Here is a 22,207-nt window from a genome sequence, read left to right as displayed (position 1 = left end):
GGGATGGGTAACTATGGCAATTTTACGACCTCTGGACTTCAGTTCCCAGAATTCCTGAGCAAGCTTGAACCAGGCTGGCTCAGGAATTCTGGAAATTGAAGTCCACAAGAGAGTAGAGTAGAGTAGAGTAGAGTAGAGTAGAGTAGAGTAGAAGAGAAGAGAAGAGAAGAGAAGAGAAGAGAAGAGAAGAGAAGAGAAGAGAAGAGAAGAGTTGGATGGGACCTTGGAGGTCTTCTAGTCCAACCCCCTTCTTAGGCAGGAAACCCTGTATCATTTCAGACAAATGGTTGTCCGATCTCTTCTTAAAAACTTCCCGTGATGGAGCATTTACAACTTCTGGAGGCAAGCAGTTCCATTGGTTAATTGTTCTGTCAGGAACTTTTTCCTTAGTTCTAGGGTTATAATAAAATGTATGATTAGGGTAGGGGGTTGATTTTACTGCAAAGAGGCCAAAGTTCTTTATTTTATTTTATTTTATTTTATTATTTATTATTATTATTTATTTTATTTTATTATTTATTATTTTTATTTATTTTATTTATTTTATTTATTTATTTATTTATTTAATTTTATGGTTTTATTTTATTTTATTGTTTTATTTCATTTTATTATTATTTATTTTATGGTTTTCTTTTCTTTCTTTCTTTTTTTCTTTTATTTTATTAATCAAATTTATTTGGCCACCCATCTCACAAAAAGTGACTCCGGGCAGTGAACGACAGCCAAATATAAAGACAAATGTATAAAAACATTTATTATAAATTCCTGTTCACTTGGAGGGATTTCCCCCCCAGCCCCCCAGCCCCCTGTCGGTCGTGATATTTCAGCTTACTCCACCTCATCAGGTGCGTTCTTAATCTGACTGCCTGATAGCTTTTCCTATTGATTGATTGATTGATTGACTGACTGACTGATTGATTGATTGATTGGTTCGATTGATATGCCGCCCTTCTCCGGAGACTCAGGGCGGCTTACAATGCCTTAAGCAATAGCCTTCATACTTTTGTATAGACCTGCTTAGTAGGGCTTTTGCGATGTTCTTTTTTATACAAAATCAGCTTATTTCCCCCGCAATCCGGGTCCTCATTTTACCTACCTCGGAAGGATGGAAGGCTGAGCCAACCTTGAGCCTGCTGAGATTTGAACTCGCAGTAATTGCAGGCAGCTGGCAGCTAAGCGCTACTTTAACAGCACTTTAGTCCGCTGCGCCACCAAGGCTCTTTAATAGGACTCATGCAGAGACAGCACGGGGACACTCCCCTGACCATGTCCAGTCTGGATGCACGATTGGATTGACACCTGCCACTCTATTCCAGCCACGCAGACCCGCAGCTTTAGAAAACCCAAGTTACAGCCCAGAGCAGGGACTCCTGCAGAGACGCAGCACGGCCCTTTTTAAAAAAGGTGCTCCTGAGCATGCACAGAGTGCGGCCCTTCCTGGAGGCCGGCCGGGGCTCTGCTAGGGAGGGGCTTTAAAAGCCTCTTTGGCAAGTCCCGGGAGTCCCTTTGGCGCCCCTCCCTAGCAGAGCCCCGGCCGGCCTGCAGGAAGGGCCGCCCTCTGTGCATGCTCAGGAGCCGCCCTTTTTCCCGAGGCAGGCTTTGGTCCGGCGCCAGAGCGCAGGAGGAGCCACGCCAGTCAGCTGGGATGGGGGTGGAGGGGGTGGCGCGCCACGGGGGCGCCGCTGGGCTCTTCCCGGTCGGGTCTCCGACGATGCCTCCGCCCTGCTGAACCCGGCGCCGCCCGCCCGCCGGAGGGTAAGGGAGCCGCGCCCCGGAGCTGTCTGGAGAGCGAGGAGGGAGGTCGGCAGCGCCGCTTTTGCGCTCCGGAGACCCCCCCCCAGACCCCCCCCCCACTCCTTTCGTTCTTCGCTCGCTCCTTTCCCTTTCTTCTTTCCCTTTCTCTCTCCTTTCTTTCCCCTTTCTCTTTCTTCTTTCTCTTTCTTTCTCCTTTCCCTTCCTTTCTCCTTTCTTTCCTCGTTCTTTCTCCTTCCCCTTTCTTTCTCCTTTCTTTCCCCTTTCTCTTTCTTTCCCCTTTCTTTCCCGTTCTCTTTCTCCTTTCTTTCTTTCTCCTTCCCCTTTCCCTTTCTTTCTTCTTTCTTTCCTCGTTCTCTTTCTTCTTTCTTTCTCCTCCCCCTCCCCCCTCTTTCTCCTTTCTTTCTCCTTCTCCTTCCCCTTCCCCTTTCTTTCTCCTTTCTTTCCCCTTTCTCCTTCTTTCCCCTTTCTTTCCCGTTCTCTTTCTCCTTTCTCTTTCTTTCTCTTCTCCTTCCCCTTCCCCTTTCTTTCTCCTTTCTTTCCCTGTTCTTTTTCCCCTTCCCCTTTCTTTCTCCTTTCTTTCCCCTTTCTCCTTCTTTCCCCTTTCTTTCCCGTTCTCTTTCTCCTTTCTCTTTCTTTCTCTTCTCCTTCCCCTTCTCCTTCCTTTCTCCTTTCTTTCCCCGTTCTCTTTCCCCTTCCCCTTTCTTTCTCCTTTCTTTCCCTGTTCTTTTTCCCCTTCCCCTTTCTTTCTCCTTTCTTTCCCCTTTCTCTTTCTTCTTTCCCTTTCTTTCTCCTTCTCCTTCCCCTTTCTTTCTCCTTTCCCTTTCTTTCTCCTTTCCCTTTCTTTCTTCTTCCCCTTCCCCCCTCCTTTCTTTCCCCGTTCTCTTTCTTCTTTCTCTTTCTTTCTCCTTCCCCTTCCCCTTCTCCTTCCTTTCTCCTTTCTTTCCCTGTTCTTTTTCCCCTTCCCCTTTCTTTCTCCTTTCTTTCCCCTTTCTCCTTCTTTCCCCTTTCTTCCCCGTTCTCTTTCTCCTTCCCCTTTCTTTCTCCTTCCTTTCTCCTTCCCCTTCCCCTTCCTTGTCCCTTTCGCCCCCCGAGATGCTCCTGCGGGACCCGCCGGCCACGCCGGTCTCCCCCTGGGAGCGCGGGCTGGTGCTCTCCTCCTGCGCCCTCTCCGTGCTGGGCTGCTGCCTCCTGCTGGGCACCCAGGCCTGGTGGCCGGAGCTCCGGACGCGGCCGCGGCAGCTGCTCTCTTGCCTCTCGGGGGCCGACCTGCTCTCGGCCGCCGCTTACGCCTACGGGGTGCTGCAGGACTTCGAGGGCTCGTCCTGGGACTGCGTGGCTCAGGGCGCCCTCTCCACCTTCGCCAACACCAGCGCCTTCTTCTGGACCGTGGCCGTCGCCCTGGACCTCTACTGCGCCATCGTCCGCGGCTCCAGCGGCGCCGGCTTGCTTTGCCTCTTCCACCTGGTGAGGTGCGTGGGGGGCCTCCCCGGGCTCCCCTTTCCCCCACGCCTCTCTTCCAGCCGCCTGCCTCCTGTCCACCCCCCCCCCCAAAAAGCAGGATCGCAGAGGACTAGCGCCTTGCAACGCCCCTGGCCAACTGGCCCAAAGAAAGAGCTGGGCATTTAACCATCCCCTCCAAAAAAAAAAACAAAAAAAAAAAAACCGCAACAATTCATAATCATCTTTATTGGTGCGGGGTTTTTTGGGGGGTGTGTGTGTGTGTTATTTTTAAACATTTTTTTTTTTACTTTTTTTTTTACATTTTATTTTATTTTATTTTTTTTTTTTTAATTTGATTTATATGCCGCCCTTCTCCGAAGACTCAGGGCGGCTTACAATGTGCTCAGCAATAGCCTTCATCCTTTTGTACATTTTATACAAAGTCAGCTTCTCTTTCTTTCTTTCTTTCTTTCTTTCTTTCTTTCTTTCTTTCTTTCTTTCTTTCTTTCTTACAGTGCGTTAAGCAATAGCCTTCATACTTTTATATATTTATACAAAGTCAGCTTCTTTCTTTCTTTCTTTCTTTCTTTCTTTCTTTCTTTCTTTCTTTCTTTCTTTCTTTCTTTCTTTCTTTCTTTCTTTCTTTCTTTCTTTCTTTCTTTCTTTCCTTCCTTCCTTCCTTCCTTCTTTCTCTTTCTTTTCTTTTTTTTTTTTTTAATTTGATTTATATGCCGCCCTTCTCCGGAGACTCAGGGCGGTTTACAATGCGTTAAGCAATAGCCTTCATCCTTTTGTATATTTATACAAAGTCTGCTTATTGCCCCCACAATCCGGGTCCTCAATTTACCTACCTTAGAAAGGATGGAAGGCTGAGTCAACCTTGAGCCTGGGGAGATTCGAACCTGCAGTAATTGCAGGCAGCTGGTCTTAATAACAGGGTGCTTTAGACCACTGTACTACCAAGGCTCTTGATTTATATACCCCCCCCCTACTCCCGAAGGACTCAGGGCGGTGAACAGGCACAAGATAAAAACACCTAGAATACAAAAATGAGCCTTGGTAGTACAGTGGTCTAAAGCACCCTGTTATTAAGACCAGCTGCCTGCAATGACTGCAGGTTCGAATCTCGCCAAGGCTCAAGGTTGACTCAGCCTTCCATCCTTTCTAAGGTAGGTTAAATGAGGACCCAGTTTGTGGGGGCAATAAGCTGACTTTGTATAAATATATACAAAAGGATGAAGGCTATTGCTTAACGCATTGTAAGCCGCCCTGAGTCTCCGGAGAAGGGCGGCATATAAATCATTTTTTTAAAAAAAAGAAAAGAAAGAGAAAGAAGGAAGGAAGGAAGGAAGGAAAAGGAAAGGAAAGGAAAGGAAAGGAAAGGAAAGGAAAGGAAGGAAGGAAAGAAGGAAGGAAAGAAAGAAAGAAAGAAAGAAAGAAAGAAAGAAAGAAAGAAAGAAAGAAAGAAAGAAAGAGAAAAAAGAGAAGCTGACTTTGTATAAATATACAAAAGAATGAAGGCTATTGCTTAACGCATTGTAAGCCACCCTGAGTCTCCGGAGAAGGGCGGCATATAAATCAAATTTAAAAAATAAATAAATTTAAGAGCAGAAGTAAAATCGAATTAAATCAATTGAGCCCAAGACAAATTTAAAACCCCAGGTTAAGAACAAATTTAAAATTTACATTGAAATTTACATTAAAAAGAGAATGGGAGAGATTAGGCCAGACCAGCCTGGTGAAATAAAAAATTCTTGAGAGGTCCTTTTCCAATTCCCCAGTGGTTTTGACCTGCCTTGTAAAATGCAAAACAAAAAAACAACACCCCAAAATTATAGATATGTTTGAACTGTATGGTTAAGAGTGAGGATTTAAGGGTAAGAATGGTGAAATGTATTACAAGGGAAGTTAGGCCAGCCCAGCCTGTTGAAATAAAAAGGTCTTGAGGGGCACGGCGGAAAGCGCGTAAATCCAGGATCCTCCGTATCTCCGGGGGGAGCTCGTTCCAGATCGTAGGTGCCCCCACAGAGAAGGCTCTCCCCCTGGGGGCTGCCAGTCGACACTGTTTGGCCGACGGCACCCTGAGGAGCCCCTCTCTATGGGAGCGTACTGGCCGGTGAGAGGCTACTGGTGGCAGAAGGCGGTCCCGTAAGTACCCTGGTCCTAAGCCTTGTGTGTGGCTTTCCGCCGAATGAGTCTGCCCGTTGCATCTCTGCACGATTACCTGTTCTTCTTCGGAACAGCTTAACCAACAGCTTACCAATGGAACAGAAGTCCGCCTTCAGAAGTTTTGGGAGCTTCATCACTGGAAGCTTTCAAGAAGAGACCGGAGTGCCATCGGTCAAAAATGGTGTAGGGGTCTCCTGCTTGGCCAAGGGTGGGGGGTTGGACTAGATGACCCACGAGGTCCCTTCCGACTCTGTTAATCTGTAAAGACTTCCTGCCTGCCTGAACTCGTGGCCAGACCCAGAAACACCCCCCCCCCCGCAAAAAAGGAAACATTTCCCCAAAGAACCAGGGGTCTTGGACTACAACTCCCATCAATATGAGTCTGGCTTTGCGTGATGGGCGGTGGAATCCCACCTCTGCAGTCTTAATTTGAGTTGGGTCCTTTTTTTTTTTGCAGTTGTGCAGAGCAAGGGGTTCGATGTTTCAGAAGTGCAAATTAATTCAGGGAAGTTAGCTTCGTCGGCTATTCAGGGACTGCCTGGAAGAGGGATTATATTGCAAATAACCTACAAAATTGCATTAGTGAAATGTCAGGCTCTTTGCTTATGACTAGAGTGTATTTATAGCTCAGGGGGAATATTTTACAACTCGAGCTAATTTTAGAGAGCCACTTCAGTTGAGTAAGAACTGAGACGTTCGGAGACACTGGTGGGTTAGTCGATCTGCCTCTCAATTCATTCACATCTGGATTAAACTGGACAAGAGTCGGTCCGGATTGCAATTATAATCCACTTCCGCAATCCGTTTTCACTGTTTTGAGTCCAGCCAGAGCATGTTAGAAGTGGGGGGGGGGGAAATGGCCTGGGACTGTGTGTTGTGGCCCGCCAGCGGTCAGCAGAGCTGGCAGCAGAGTCGGACAGTGAGGAGGTTGGGGAGGAACGTGGGCCAGTCCTGGAGTCTGGGGAAGGCTCGGACGAGGGCTCTGCGTCGGAGGCAGAGAGGGGGCCAAGGCCATCTGGTAATTCTTCGCTGCCTCCGGAGTCTCCAGAGTCTAACGTGAGCGAGGCAGAAGAACAGCGGGAGCCTGTTCCCAGTGTGCGCATGCGCAGAGCTGCCAGGAGACAGGAACAATTAAGGCAACAGGGTCGACTTGGGAGTAAGGCTTGGAGATGATTGGCCCCTCCCATAAGACATAAAAGAGGAGCGAACGGGACGTGAGCTTTTTGCAGGAAGCAATTCGTTCATCTGGTTGGTAAAAACTCTGGAAAAGCTTTGTTTGACTCTGTGCTAAGTTTGGCCTTGCCCTGCGTGTGGCAATTAGCTCTCTGGCAGCTTTCCAAGGGAGATAAGGTGGGTGTTCGTAAACACTCCCCTGCAAGGCTGTTTGAAAAGCCTTTCGGACTGGGAATGACAATAATTCACAGCCGTATGAATAAAAGAGGCTTGCCGGGACTAAGATTGTGCTGTATGCTTTCTAAGGAAGCCTAAATTGGAACACTGGTTTTCTAAAACAATTCTCAACCGCTTGCCTGAAAATTATTATTATTGTTTTCTGATGCACTATTAAAATGGCTTCTTTGTAATAAAAGCCATTTAGAGCGTTAAAAAAAAATGGAAAAAGTTGCCCGTTTAAGAAGTTGGGCATGTCAAGAAAACTTTTTTTAAAAAAACAGAACCAAAAAGGTGAATAATAACTGCCCGAATCAGTCCGAACCGGCTGATACCACCTCTGCAAAGCTTCCAAAAAACACTCATTTTTTTTTTAGCTTTGCTATTCTATATATATAGAATAACAGAGTTGGAAGGGACCTCGGAGGTCTTCTAGTCCAACCCCCAGCTTAGGCAGGAGGAAACCCTACACCACTTCAGACAAATGGTTATCCAACATCTTCTTAAAAACCTCCAGTGTTGGAGCATTCACAACTTCCGGAGGCAAGTCGTTCCACTGATTCGAGCAAGCTCTGCCATTTTTGCAATCTAATCTTGGCTTCCGGCGTCCTACCTTCAAAGGGTGTCGTTCCAGGGGTGAAATGCTCCCGGATTGGACCGGATCACTCGGTCCGGTAGCGATCTTGGCCGGTGATTCAGCGACCCGGTAGCGATGGTGGAGTGAAGCTCCGCCCACCCGCCAGGGTGTCATTACTTCCTGGTTTTAACCAGGAAGTAATGTGTTTTTTACCTTCTGTGCGGCGCATGCGTTTCCGAACCGGTAAAGAAGGTAAGTAGATTTCACCCCTCTCTCATTCCCCAGAGATCTTTAGCTCATTTAGCCCATCCATTCTGCCCAGTTTGATGGCTCCAAATTTTTCTTTCTTTCTTTTTTTCCCCTCTCTCTCTCTCCCTCTCTCCCTCTCTCTCTCTCTCTCTCTCTCTCTCTCTCTCTCTCCCACTCCCCTGTTTGCAGCTGGGGGATTCCTCTTGGCATCACCGCGGCCGCCGTGGCCTTGAAAAAAATCGGTTACGACGCGTCGGATGTCTCGGTTGGCTGGTGCTGGATTGACATCAATGCCGAAGATCGGCTTCTTTGGATGTTACTGGCCGGGAAATTGTGGGAAATCCTTGCTTATGTGACCTTGCCGTTTTTGTACATCCTGATCAAGAAACACATCAACCGAGCGGTGGGTACTCAGAATGTCATCAGCTTGGGTGAGCTTATACAGGTGTTCCTCGACTTACGACAGTTCATTTAGTGACCGTGTTGAAGTTACAGCGGCACTGCCAAAAGGGACTTGTGGCTGTTTTCCCCCACTTAACGACGGGTTGGAGCATCCTTACGGTCAGGCCGTCAAAATTCCAGACGCTTGGCCACGGACTCCTATTTATGACAATTGTGTCATGTGAGTCCCTTTGGCAACCTTCTGCCGAGCAAAGCCCGATTCACTTAACAACGCCCCCCCCGTGTTGCTAACTCTGCGGTAATTAATTTCACAACAACTGGCTGTTAAATGAGGCAAAATTAGAAATTAAGCTAGGTTTCGCTTTGCAACGGAAATGGGCTCCAGTTGGGGTCGTAAGTTGAGGACTACATATAATGGGGCAGGTAAATGACGATAGATAACTTAACAACTTAACGACCGTAGTTACTAGCCGAACCGCGGCACTGAACAGTTGTGGCAAGCTAGGTCGTAAAGTGAGGCAAAACGCACTTAGCAAGGGAATTGTTGGGCTCAACTGTGGTCGTAAGTTGAGGACTACCTGTGTGGTGCGAGATGGGTCGAGTTCCCAGTTCCGTCTTCCACAACAGCCCCATTGGCAACCCAAAGCAGCTGCAAGTGGCCTATTTGCATTCATCCCACTCCGTAGAGGGAATTCTACCCCGTTTTACAGTTTTCTATTTTGCGGTCTTAAATTGGCTGTAAACAGAGCTGGGGCTGAATCTTATGGGGTGGGGTAGGGTGGGAGAGACACTTGGTGGAATGTGGGCATAACACAAGGTCACTTCGGCAAGTTTGGGGTGTTAGGGACACACCCCTTGGTCGCAGAACTTTTATGCTCTAATTTTTTTTTTTTTTTTTTGAGTAATATAATAAACATTTCTGGAAAATGGCCTTGCTTACTCCATGCTGTCTCTTCTACCTATTTACCGTACCCCACCTCTCTCTCTCTCTCTTATGCATCTCTCTTTCTTTCGGGTGCCCTCTCTCTCCTTCTCTCTCTCTCTCTCTCTTTCCATCTGTCTGTCTACTGATCAATAGTTGTCTATTTATCTCTCTATCCCACCATCTATCTGTCTTTGTCTCTCTCACACACACACCTCTCCCTTTGTCTCTATTTGTCTGTCAATATCTATCTATCTATCTATCTATCTATCTATCTATCTATCTATCTATCTACCTACCTACCTATCTATCTATCTATCTATCTATCTATCTATCTATCTATCTATCATCTATTTATCATCTCTATCATCCCTCCCTCCTTTCCTCCCTCCCATCCATCCATCCTCCCTCCCTATGTCCGTCCATCTGTCCATCCATCCATTATCTATCTATCTATCTATCTATCTATCTATCTATCTATCTATCTATCATCTATCTATATCTATCTATCTACTTACCTATCTACCTATCTATCTATCTATCTATCTATCTATCTATCATCTATTTATCATCTCTATCAACCCTCCCTCCTTTCCTCCCTCCCATCCATCCATCCACCCTCCCTATGTCCGTCCATCTGTCCATCCATCATCTATCTATCTATCTATCTATCTATCTATCTATCTATCTATCTATCATCTATTTATCATCTCTATCATCCCTCCCTCCTTTCCTCCCTCCCATCCATCCATCCTCCCTCCCTATGTCCGTCCATCTGTCCATCCATCATCTATCTATCTATCTATCTATCTATCTATCTATCTATCTATCTATCATCTATCTATATCTATCTACTTACCTTTCTACCTTTCTATCTATCTATCTATCTATCTATCATCTATTTATCATCTCTATCAACCCTCCCTCCTTTCCTCCCTCCCATCCATCCATCCACCCTCCCTCCCTATGTCCGTCTGTCTGTCTGTCTGTCCGTCTGTCCATCCATCTATCCATCCATCCATCCATCCATCCATCCATCCATCCATCCATCTATCTATCTATCTATCTATCTAACTAACTAACTATCTATCTATCTATCATCTATCTATATCTACCTATCTATACCTACCTACCTACCTGTCTACCTACCTGTCTGTCTGTCTGTCTGTCTACCTTTCTATCTATCATTTATCATTATCACCTTTTATTTATTTATTCAATTTATATAGCCCCCTTCCCATCCAGTCAATGGGAGCCTATCACATTTTAAAACGAAAAGCCATAGAAACCTCCAAAATAATTATACATATTTTTTCTTTCCCAGCACGCAGCCCTCTCTGAATATCGACCCATTTTGTCCAGGAACCCGTCTTCCCAACCGAGAGAAGCCTCCGTAGCGGACAAGAAGCTGACCTTAATCCCAATTATTTTCATCTTCCTGCGTATCTGGAGCACTGTACGGTTTGTGCTGACCCTTTCCGGTTCCCCTGCAGACCGAAACTGGCTACTGGTAATACTTCACGTGAGTTTTGAAAAATAACCGAGTTTCAAAAAAAAAAAAATAACAGGTTTCCTGGATGGAGCCTTGCGCATCCAGCTGCCTCCAGATCAGGGTTGAAATTCAGCAGGTTCTGACAAGTTCTGGAGAACCGGTAGCAGAAATTTTGAGCAGTTCAGAGAACCGGCAAATGCCACTTCCGGCTGGCTCCAGAGTAGGATGGGAATGGAGATTGTGCAGTATCCTTCCCCCCAGGAGTGGGGAGGGAATGGGGATTTTGCAGTATCCTTCCCCCAGGAGTGGAGTGGGAATGGAGATTTTGCAGTATCCTTCCCCTGCCATGCCCACCAAGCCATGCCCATAGAACTGGTAGTAAAAAAAAAAATTGAATTTCACCACTGCTCCAGATGTTTTACGATAAGAGAGTTAGAAGGGACCTTGGAGGTCTTCTAGTCCAACCCCCTCCTTAGTCAGGAAACCTTACACCACTTCAGACAAATGGTTATCCAATCTCTTCTTAAAAACTTCCAATGTTGGAGCATTCACAACTTCTGGAGGCCAGTTGTTCCACTGGTTAATTCTAATTGTTTCTCCTTATTTCTAAGTTGCTTCTCTCCTTGATTAGTTTCCATCCGTTGCTTCTTGTCCTGCCCTCAGGTGCTTTGGAGAATAGCTTGACTCCCTCTTCTTTGGGGCAGCCCCTGAGATACTGGAAGACTGCTATCGTGTCTCCCCTGGTCCTTCTTTTCATTAAACTAGACATACCCAGTTCCTGCATCCATTCATCATACGTTTGAGCCTCCAGTCCCCTAATCATCTTTGTATGGCAAAGGATTCTGGGAATTGAAGTGTACTCTGTTTAAAAGCTCAGGAGAGCTTCTTCTTTTTTTTTTTTTTTAATTCCAGAAGCAAAATGAAAAAAAAAAAAAAATAAACATCTCTCTCCTTTTCCCACCAGGGAGTTGGGAACACGTTTCAAGGAGCTGCAAATTGCATCCTCTTTGTCTTCTGCACCCGAGTCGTCCGGAATAAGCTGTTTTCTTCCTTGTGCTGCTGGCGACACTCGAACCCGGAGCCTCCCCCGCCGAGTTTGGAGACCAGCTTCCAGGCAGAGGCTCCCCTTTGCAAAGACTGGGAGCTGCAAGGCAGCAATAGCACAGGGGAGGACTTATCCAGCCCCTGAACGTTGGCCTGCATCGTGATGGAAATCACCTAATGTTGCCTGGCAGGATTTTCACCGTGAGTGTTTTTAGCTTGCTCTAATTTTGCAAGGTGATAGAATAGAATAGAATAGAATAGAATAGAATAGAATAGAATAGAATAGAATAGAATAGAATAGAATAGAATATAGAATAGAATTAGAATAGAATAGAATTTAGGATAGGATAGGATAGGATAGGATGGGATGGGATGGGATGGGATGGGATGGGAGGGGAGGGAAGGGAAGGGAAGGGAAGGGAAGGGAGGGGAGGGGCGGGAAGGGAAGGGAAGGGAAGGGAAGGGATAATATCCATTTCTCTGTTACAATATTTACAATATTTATAATATTTATAATATTTCTCCTTATTTAATGATCACAATCTTTATCTATATCTCTTTTTTAACCAATCATAAAATTTTCCCCATATCTTATAATAATCCGTATCCTCTCTCTCTTTAATCATCAAAGTTAATCTATTCATTTCTGCACAGTCTAAGATTTTTTTTAAATTACTTCCCCTTCCAAAGGGATTTTTCCCTGCTTTCCATCTTTGCAAAAATGCTACCCTTGCTGTCAAATGTACCCTTTCATTGGTCCTTTTTTTCTGTTTTGTTCGGACAGGTAACAAAGATGCCGAGTGCCTATCACGGATGATATTCATTCACCTGAGGAGGAAGAGAAAAAAAAAATAATAATCATAGACTGTTGGACTTTTTAAAAGATGCTATGAACACGTTTTTTAAAAAATGTTTAATTCAAGTTTTAAGAATAAAAGAGGAGAACATGTTGAGTGAAATGTTAAGGAATAAGACTTTCTAGGTTTAACGGAGGAGAGGCAGGGGTTCGCAGAGGTTCGGGAGATCCCCTAGCTAAGATTCTGTGCAGTTTGGAGAAACCCCCCAAATACCACTCCTGGCTGGCCCCTCCCACCCCACCCCTCCCCTCCCAGGATTCCCCACACGGCCTATTTTGGATGCAGGTAAGTGCAGGGCGCACGGGGAGGCTGAGGGAGGGCAAAAAACGGGTCTACTGGAAGTTCGGGAAGGCTGGAAACGAGCCCGTTTCCAGCCTCCGGAGGGCCTCCGGAGCCTGGGGAGGCTGTTTTTGCCCTCCTGGAGGCTTGAGGAAAGCCTCTGGAGCACGGGGAGGGCAAAAACGCTCCCCCCACCATGGTGCAGGAGGCCGACTAGGCCACGCCCCCTGGCCACACCCACTCGGCAACTCCTTATTAAAATTTTGGAAAAGAAAGCCGTGTCTGTTAACGCCCTATTTGGAAATCATAGAAGAAAAAGAGAGACAGACAGACAGACAGACTACAACTCCCATCATCCTCAACTAGCCTGATTAGGGCTGGATGCTGGAGTCGAGCAATTAGGGTTGCCAGGTCTGCGTCTAAAAAATAGCGGACAAGTGGGGGGGGGGTTTAAGTAGTAAAAAAATTTTAAAAAGTTCCAATTAAATTATATATTTTCTTCCAAACATTTTAACACGTATTAAAATAATCACTTCAAAACTTGACTTAAAATTCAAAACATGAAATATATTATAATAATATGTAAAATATTAAATAACATTTTAATTTCACCATAAAGCTTTTGAATAAAAAAAATGTCCACTATTTTGTGACAAAAAAATAGTGAACATAATGTGAAAAAAGCGGATTCTCCGCTCAAATGATGGGCAACTGGCAACGCTAAATCTTGTCCTGGTGTCCTTTTTTGCCTTTGGTTTCAAAAATAAAAATTTGACTTCAAAAAACATTTTGGTTCCTGGGCAGCATTTTTCCTGACCATTAAGTCACGCGTTTTCTTCCCCAGGCACCAAAAAGGCTCGATTTTTAAAAAGTGGAAGCAACACCATTTTTAGACATGGAATTTCATCCCGAAACTCATCCTGGTGTCCGTTTTTGCATTTGGTTTCAAAAAAAAAAATTGGCTTCAAAAAACATTTTGGTTCCTGGGCAGCATTTTTCCTGACCATTAAGTCACGCGTTTTCTTCCCCAGGCACCAAAACGGCTCGATTTTTAAAAAGTGGAAGCAACACCATTTTTAGACATGGAATTTCATCCCGAAACTCATCCTGGTGTCCGTTTTTGCATTTGGTTACAAAAAAAAAATTTGGCTTCAAAAAACATTTTGGTTCCTGGGCAGCATTTTTCCTGACCATTAAGTCACGCGTTTTCTTCCCCAGGCACCAAAACGGCTCGATTTTTAAAAAGTGGAAGCAACACCATTTTTAGACATGGAATTTCATCCCGAAACTCATCCTGGTGTCCGTTTTTGCATTTGGTTACAAAAAAAAAATTTGGCTTCAAAAAACATTTTGGTTCCTGGGCAGCATTTTTCCTGACCATTAAGTCACGCGTTTTCTTCCCCAGGCACCAAAACGGCTCGATTTTTAAAAAGTGGAAGCAACACCATTTTTAGACATGGAATTTCATCCCGAAACTCATCCTGGTGTCCGTTTTTGCATTTGGTTACAAAAAAAAAATTTGGCTTCAAAAAACATTTTGGTTCCTGGGCAGCATTTTTCCTGACCATTAAGTCACGCGTTTTCTTCCCCAGGCACCAAAAAGGCTCGATTTTTAAAAAGTGGAAGCAACACCATTTTTAGACATGGAATTTCATCCCGAAACTCATCCTGGTGTCCGTTTTTGCATTTGGTTTAAAAAAAAAAATTGGCTTCAAAAAACATTTTGGTTCCTGGGCAGCATTTTTCCTGACCATTAAGTCACGCCTTTTCTTCCCCAGGCACCAAAAAGTCTCGATTTTTAAAAAGTGGAAGCAACACCATTTTTAGACATGGAATTTCATCCCGAAACTCATCCTGGTGTCCGTTTTTGCATTTGGTTTCAAAAAAAAAAAATTGGCTTCAAAAAACATTTTGGTTCCTGGGCAGCATTTTTCCTGACCATTAAGTCACGCGTTTTCTTCCCCAGGCACCAAAAAGGCTCGATTTTTAAAAAGTGGAAGCAACACCATTTTTAGACATGGAATTTCATCCCGAAACTCATCCTGGTGTCCGTTTTTACATTTGGTTTCAAAAAAAAAAAATTGGCTTCAAAAAACATTTTGGTTCCTGGGCAGCATTTTTCCTGACCATTAAGTCACGCGTTTTCTTCCCCAGGCACCAAAAAGGCTCGATTTTTAAAAAGTGGAAGCAACACCATTTTTAGACATGGAATTTCATCCCGAAACTCATCCTGGTGTCCGTTTTTGCATTTGGTTTCAAAAAAAAAAATTGGCTTCAAAAAACATTTTGGTTCCTGGGCAGCATTTTTCCTGACCATTAAGTCACGCGTTTTCTTCCCCAGGCACCAAAAAGGCTCGATTTTTAAAAAGTGGAAGCAACACCATTTTTAGACATGGAATTTCATCCCGAAACTCATCCTGGTGTCCGTTTTTGCATTTGGTTTCAAAAAAAAAAATTGGCTTCAAAAAACATTTTGGTTCCTGGGCAGCATTTTTCCTGACCATTAAGTCACGCGTTTTCTTCCCCAGGCACCAAAAAGGCTCGATTTTTAAAACGTGGAAGCAACACCATTTTTAGACATGGAATTTCATCCCGAAACTCATCCTGGTGTCCGTTTTTGCATTTGGTTTCAAAAAAAAAAATTGGCTTCAAAAAACATTTTGGTTCCTGGGCAGCATTTTTCCTGACCATTAAGTCACGCGTTTTCTTCCCCAGGCACCAAAAAGGCTCGATTTTTAAAAAGTGGAAGCAACACCATTTTTAGACATGGAATTTCATCCCGAAACTCATCCTGGTGTCCGTTTTTGCATTTGGTTTCAAAAAAAAAATTGGCTTCAAAAAACATTTTGGTTCCTGGGCAGCATTTTTCCTGACCATTAAGTCACGCGTTTTCTTCCCCAGGCACCAAAAAGGCTCGATTTTTAAAAAGTGGAAGCAACACCACTTTTAGACATGGAATTTCATCCCGAAACTCATCCTGGTGTCCGTTTTTGCATTTGGTTTCAAAAAAAAAAAAATTGGCTTCAAAAAACATTTTGGTTCCTGGGCAGCATTTTTCCTGACCATTAAGTCACGCGTTTTCTTCCCCAGGCACCAAAAAGGCTCGATTTTTAAAAAGTGGAAGCAACACCATTTTTAGACATGGAATTTCATCCCGAAACTCATCCTGGTGTCCGTTTTTGCATTTGGTTTCAAAAAAAAAAAATTGGCTTCAAAAAACATTTTGGTTCCTGGGCAGCATTTTTCCTGACCATTAAGTCACGCGTTTTCTTCCCCAGGCACCAAAAAGGCTCGATTTTTAAAAAGTGGAAGCAACACCATTTTTAGACATGGAATTTCATCCCGAAACTCATCCTGGTGTCCGTTTTTGCATTTGGTTTCAAAAAAAAAAATTAGCTTCAAAAAACATTTTGCTTCCGGGGCAGCATTTTTCCTGACCATTAAGTCACGCGTTTTCTTCCCCAGGCACCAAAAAGGCTCGATTTTTAAAAAGTGGAAGCAACACCATTTTTAGACATGGAATTTCATCCCGAAACTCATCCTGGTGTCCGTTTTTACATTTGGTTTCAAAAAAAAAAAAATTGGCTTCAAAAAACATTTTGGTTCCTGGGCAGCATTTTTCCTGACCATTAAGTCACGCGTTTTCTTCCCCAGGCACCAAAAAGGCTCGATTTTTAAAAAGTGGAAGCAACACCATTTTTAGACATGGAATTTCATCCCGAAACTCATCCTGGTGTCCGTTTTTGCATTTGGTTTCAAAAAAAAAAATTGGCTTCAAAAAACATTTTGGTTCCTGGGCAGCATTTTTCCTGACCATTAAGTCACGCGTTTTCTTCCCCAGGCACCAAAAAGGCTCGATTTTTAAAAAGTGGAAGCAACACCATTTTTAGACATGGAATTTCATCCCGAAACTCATCCTGGTGTCCGTTTTTGCATTTGGTTTCAAAAAAAAAAATTGGCTTCAAAAAACATTTTGGTTCCTGGGCAGCATTTTTCCTGACCATTAAGTCACGCGTTTTCTTCCCCAGGCACCAAAAAGGCTCGATTTTTAAAACGTGGAAGCAACACCATTTTTAGACATGGAATTTCATCCCGAAACTCATCCTGGTGTCCGTTTTTGCATTTGGTTTCAAAAAAAAAATTGGCTTCAAAAAACATTTTGGTTCCTGGGCAGCATTTTTCCTGACCATTAAGTCACGCGTTTTCTTCCCCAGGCACCAAAAAGGCTCGATTTTTAAAAAGTGGAAGCAACACCATTTTTAGACATGGAATTTCATCCCGAAACTCATCCTGGTGTCCGTTTTTGCATTTGGTTTCAAAAAAAAAATTGGCTTCAAAAAACATTTTGGTTCCTGGGCAGCATTTTTCCTGACCATTAAGTCACGCGTTTTCTTCCCCAGGCACCAAAAAGGCTCGATTTTTAAAAAGTGGAAGCAACACCACTTTTAGACATGGAATTTCATCCCGAAACTCATCCTGGTGTCCGTTTTTGCATTTGGTTTCAAAAAAAAAAAAATTGGCTTCAAAAAACATTTTGGTTCCTGGGCAGCATTTTTCCTGACCATTAAGTCACGCGTTTTCTTCCCCAGGCACCAAAAAGGCTCGATTTTTAAAAAGTGGAAGCAACACCATTTTTAGACATGGAATTTCATCCCGAAACTCATCCTGGTGTCCGTTTTTGCATTTGGTTTCAAAAAAAAAATTGGCTTCAAAAAACATTTTGGTTCCTGGGCAGCATTTTTCCTGACCATTAAGTCACGCGTTTTCTTCCCCAGGCACCAAAAAGGCTCGATTTTTAAAAAGTGGAAGCAACACCACTTTTAGACATGGAATTTCATCCCGAAACTCATCCTGGTGTCCGTTTTTGCATTTGGTTTCAAAAAAAAAAAATTGGCTTCAAAAAACATTTTGGTTCCTGGGCAGCATTTTTCCTGACCATTAAGTCACGCGTTTTCTTCCCCAGGCACCAAAAAGGCTCGATTTTTAAAAAGTGGAAGCAACACCATTTTTAGACATGGAATTTCATCCCGAAACTCATCCTGGTGTCCGTTTTTGCATTTGGTTTCAAAAAAAAAAAATTGGCTTCAAAAAACATTTTGGTTCCTGGGCAGCATTTTTCCTGACCATTAAGTCACGCGTTTTCTTCCCCAGGCACCAAAAAGGCTCAATTTTTAAAAAGTGGAAGCAACACCATTTTTAGACATGGAATTTCATCCCGAAACTCATCCTGGTGTCCGTTTTTGCATTTGGTTTCAAAAAAAAAAATTGGCTTCAAAAAACATTTTGGTTCCTGGGCAGCATTTTTCCTGACCATTAAGTCACGCGTTTTCTTCCCCAGGCTCCAAAAAGGCTCGATTTTTAAAAAGTGGAAGCAACACCATTTTTAGACATGGAATTTCATCCCGAAACTCATCCTGGTGTCCGTTTTTGCATTTGGTTTAAAAAAAAAAAAATTGGCTTCAAAAAACATTTTGGTTCCTGGGCAGCATTTTTCCTGACCATTAAGTCACGCGTTTTCTTCCCCAGGCACCAAAAAGGCTCGATTTTTAAAAAGTGGAAGCAACACCATTTTTAGACATGGAATTTCATCCCGAAACTCATCCTGGTGTCCGTTTTTGCATTTGGTTTCAAAAAAAAAAAATTGGCTTCAAAAAACATTTTGGTTCCTGGGCAGCATTTTTCCTGACCATTAAGTCACGCGTTTTCTTCCCCAGGCACCAAAACGGCTCGATTTTTAAAAAGTGGAAGCAACACCATTTTTAGACATGGAATTTCATCCCGAAACTCATCCTGGTGTCCGTTTTTGCATTTGGTTACAAAAAAAAAATTTGGCTTCAAAAAACATTTTGGTTCCTGGGCAGCATTTTTCCTGACCATTAAGTCACGCGTTTTCTTCCCCAGGCACCAAAAAGGCTCGATTTTTAAAAAGTGGAAGCAACACCATTTTTAGACATGGAATTTCATCCCGAAACTCATCCTGGTGTCCGTTTTTGCATTTGGTTTAAAAAAAAAAATTTGGCTTCAAAAAACATTTTGGTTCCTGGGCAGCATTTTTCCTGACCATTAAGTCACGCGTTTTCTTCCCCCGGCACCAAAAAGGCTCGATTTTTAAAAAGTGGAAGCAACACCATTTTTAGACATGGAATTTCATCCCGAAACTCATCCTGGTGTCCGTTTTTGCATTTGGTTTCAAAAAAAAAAAATTGGCTTCAAAAAACATTTTGGTTCCTGGGCAGCATTTTTCCTGACCATTAAGTCACGCCTTTTCTTCCCCAGGCACCAAAAAGTCTCGATTTTTAAAAAGTGGAAGCAACACCATTTTTAGACATGGAATTTCATCCCGAAATTCATCCTGGTGTCCGTTTTTGCATTTGGTTTCAAAAAAAAAAAAATTGGCTTCAAAAAACATTTTGGTTCCTGGGCAGCATTTTTCCTGACCATTAAGTCACGCGTTTTCTTCCCCAGGCACCAAAAAGGCTCAATTTTTAAAAAGTGGAAGCAACACCATTTTTAGACATGGAATTTCATCCCGAAACTCATCCTGGTGTCCGTTTTTGCATTTGGTTTCAAAAAAAAAAAATTGGCTTCAAAAAACATTTTGCTTCCTGGGCAGCATTTTTCCTGACCATTAAGTCACGCGTTTTCTTCCCCAGGCACCAAAAAGGCTCGATTTTTAAAAAGTGGAAGCAACACCATTTTTAGACATGGAATTTCATCCCGAAACTCATCCTGGTGTCCGTTTTTACATTTGGTTTCAAAAAAAAAAAAATTGGCTTCAAAAAACATTTTGGTTCCTGGGCAGCATTTTTCCTGACCATTAAGTCACGCGTTTTCTTCCCCAAGCACCAAAAAGGCTCGATTTTTAAAAAGTGGAAGCAACACCATTTTTAGACATGGAATTTCATCCCGAAACTCATCCTGGTGTCCGTTTTTGCATTTGGTTTCAAAAAAAAAATTGGCTTCAAAAAACATTTTGGTTCCTGGGCAGCATTTTTCCTGACCATTAAGGCACGCGTTTTCTTCCCCCGGCACCAAAAAGGCTCGATTTTTAAAAAGTGGAAGCAACACCACTTTTAGACATGGAATTTCATCCCGAAACTCATCCTGGTGTCCGTTTTTGCATTTGGTTTCAAAAAAAAAAAATTGGCTTCAAAAAACATTTTGGTTCCTGGGCAGCATTTTTCCTGACCATTAAGTCACGCGTTTTCTTCCCCAGGCACCAAAAAGGCTCGATTTTTAAAAAGTGGAAGCAACACCATTTTTAGACATGGAATTTCATCCCGAAACTCATCCTGGTGTTCGTTTTTGCATTTGGTTTCAAAAAAAAAAAATTGGCTTCAAAAAACATTTTGGTTCCTGGGCAGCATTTTTCCTGACCATTAAGTCACGCGTTTTCTTCCCCAGGCACCAAAAAGGCTCGATTTTTAAAAAGTGGAAGCAACACCATTTTTAGACATGGAATTTCATCCCGAAACTCATCCTGGTGTCCGTTTTTGCATTTGGTTTCAAAAAAAAAAATTAGCTTCAAAAAACATTTTGCTTCCTGGGCAGCATTTTTCCTGACCATTAAGTCACGCGTTTTCTTCCCCAGGCACCAAAAAGGCTCGATTTTTAAAAAGTGGAAGCAACACCATTTTTAGACATGGAATTTCATCCCGAAACTCATCCTGGTGTCCGTTTTTACATTTGGTTTCAAAAAAAAAAAATTGGCTTCAAAAAACATTTTGGTTCCTGGGCAGCATTTTTCCTGACCATTAAGTCACGCGTTTTCTTCCCCAGGCACCAAAAAGGCTCGATTTTTAAAAAGTGGAAGCAACACCATTTTTAGACATGGAATTTCATCCCGAAACTCATCCTGGTGTCCGTTTTTGCATTTGGTTTCAAAAAAAAAAATTGGCTTCAAAAAACATTTTGGTTCCTGGGCAGCATTTTTCCTGACCATTAAGTCACACGTTTTCTTCCCCAGGCACCAAAAAGGCTCGATTTTTAAAAAGTGGAAGCAACACCATTTTTAGACATGGAATTTCATCCCGAAACTCATCCTGGTGTCCGTTTTTGCATTTGGTTTCAAAAAAAAAAATTGGCTTCAAAAAACATTTTGGTTCCTGGGCAGCATTTTTCCTGACCATTAAGTCACGCGTTTTCTTCCCCAGGCACCAAAAAGGCTCGATTTTTAAAAAGTGGAAGCAACACCATTTTTAGACATGGAATTTCATCCCGAAACTCATCCTGGTGTCCGTTTTTGCATTTGGTTTCAAAAAAAAAATTGGCTTCAAAAAACATTTTGGTTCCTGGGCAGCATTTTTCCTGACCATTAAGTCACGCGTTTTCTTCCCCAGGCACCAAAAAGGCTCGATTTTTAAAAAGTGGAAGCAACACCATTTTTAGACATGGAATTTCATCCCGAAACTCATCCTGGTGTCCGTTTTTGCATTTGGTTTCAAAAAAAAAATTGGCTTCAAAAAACATTTTGGTTCCTGGGCAGCATTTTTCCTGACCATTAAGTCACGCGTTTTCTTCCCCAGGCACCAAAAAGGCTCGATTTTTAAAAAGTGGAAGCAACACCACTTTTAGACATGGAATTTCATCCCGAAACTCATCCTGGTGTCCGTTTTTGCATTTGGTTTCAAAAAAAAAAAAATTGGCTTCAAAAAACATTTTGGTTCCTGGGCAGCATTTTTCCTGACCATTAAGTCACGCGTTTTCTTCCCCAGGCACCAAAAAGGCTCGATTTTTAAAAAGTGGAAGCAACACCATTTTTAGACATGGAATTTCATCCCGAAACTCATCCTGGTGTCCGTTTTTGCATTTGGTTTCAAAAAAAAAATTGGCTTCAAAAAACATTTTGGTTCCTGGGCAGCATTTTTCCTGACCATTAAGTCACGCGTTTTCTTCCCCAGGCACCAAAAAGGCTCGATTTTTAAAAAGTGGAAGCAACACCACTTTTAGACATGGAATTTCATCCCGAAACTCATCCTGGTGTCCGTTTTTGCATTTGGTTTCAAAAAAAAAAAATTGGCTTCAAAAAACATTTTGGTTCCTGGGCAGCATTTTTCCTGACCATTAAGTCACGCGTTTTCTTCCCCAGGCACCAAAAAGGCTCGATTTTTAAAAAGTGGAAGCAACACCATTTTTAGACATGGAATTTCATCCCGAAACTCATCCTGGTGTCCGTTTTTGCATTTGGTTTCAAAAAAAAAAAAATTGGCTTCAAAAAACATTTTGGTTCCTGGGCAGCATTTTTCCTGACCATTAAGTCACGCGTTTTCTTCCCCAGGCACCAAAAAGGCTCAATTTTTAAAAAGTGGAAGCAACACCATTTTTAGACATGGAATTTCATCCCGAAACTCATCCTGGTGTCCGTTTTTGCATTTGGTTTCAAAAAAAAAAATTGGCTTCAAAAAACATTTTGGTTCCTGGGCAGCATTTTTCCTGACCATTAAGTCACGCGTTTTCTTCCCCAGGCACCAAAAAGGCTCGATTTTTAAAAAGTGGAAGCAACACCATTTTTAGACATGGAATTTCATCCCGAAACTCATCCTGGTGTCCGTTTTTGCATTTGGTTTAAAAAAAAAAAAATTGGCTTCAAAAAACATTTTGGTTCCTGGGCAGCATTTTTCCTGACCATTAAG

General features: G+C 42.9%; 1 protein-coding gene across 2 annotated transcripts; it reads left to right on the top strand.

Annotated features, from left to right (window-relative positions):
* Positions 1 to 1,832: 1,832 nt before the first annotated feature.
* Positions 1,833 to 13,324, top strand: GPR157 (G protein-coupled receptor 157). Of its 2 annotated transcripts, XR_011601132.1 has the most exons (5): positions 1,834 to 3,224; positions 7,769 to 7,982; positions 10,228 to 10,425; positions 11,360 to 11,640; positions 12,224 to 13,324. XR_011601132.1 is itself a non-coding variant. In XM_070956210.1 (4 exons), exons 1-4 carry the CDS (start codon positions 2,848 to 2,850, stop codon positions 11,582 to 11,584), a joined length of 1,014 nt encoding a protein of 337 aa, XP_070812311.1. In that variant the 5' UTR covers positions 1,833 to 2,847; the 3' UTR covers positions 11,585 to 11,642. The 2 variants fall into 2 exon arrangements, 1 of the variants encoding a protein (XP_070812311.1); XM_070956210.1 differs by lacking the exon at positions 12,224 to 13,324 and having other exon boundaries at positions 1,833 to 3,224; positions 11,360 to 11,642.
* Positions 13,325 to 22,207: the final 8,883 nt, after the last annotated feature.

The sequence above is a fragment of the Pituophis catenifer genome, unplaced genomic scaffold (genome assembly GCF_029215685.1).
Source record: "Pituophis catenifer annectens isolate HBS135680 unplaced genomic scaffold, rPitCat1.0.hap2 SCAF_18, whole genome shotgun sequence".
NCBI lineage: Eukaryota > Metazoa > Chordata > Lepidosauria > Squamata > Colubridae > Pituophis > Pituophis catenifer.
This window is presented reverse-complemented; position numbering and strand designations above follow the sequence as displayed.

What these genes read in the sequence shown, in the direction of transcription:
- GPR157 (XM_070956210.1), top strand. Translation starts at nt 2,848, where the DNA reads ATGCTCCTGCGGGACCCGCCGGCCACGCCGGTCTCCCCCTGGGAGCGC. An exon ending in AGAAACACATCAACCGAGCG is followed by an intron (nt 7,983 to 10,227) that starts GTGGGTACTCAG and finishes TTTCTTTCCCAG; the next exon opens with CACGCAGCCCTCTCTGAATA. An exon ending in GGCTACTGGTAATACTTCAC is followed by an intron (nt 10,426 to 11,359) that starts GTGAGTTTTGAA and finishes TTTTCCCACCAG; the next exon opens with GGAGTTGGGAACACGTTTCA.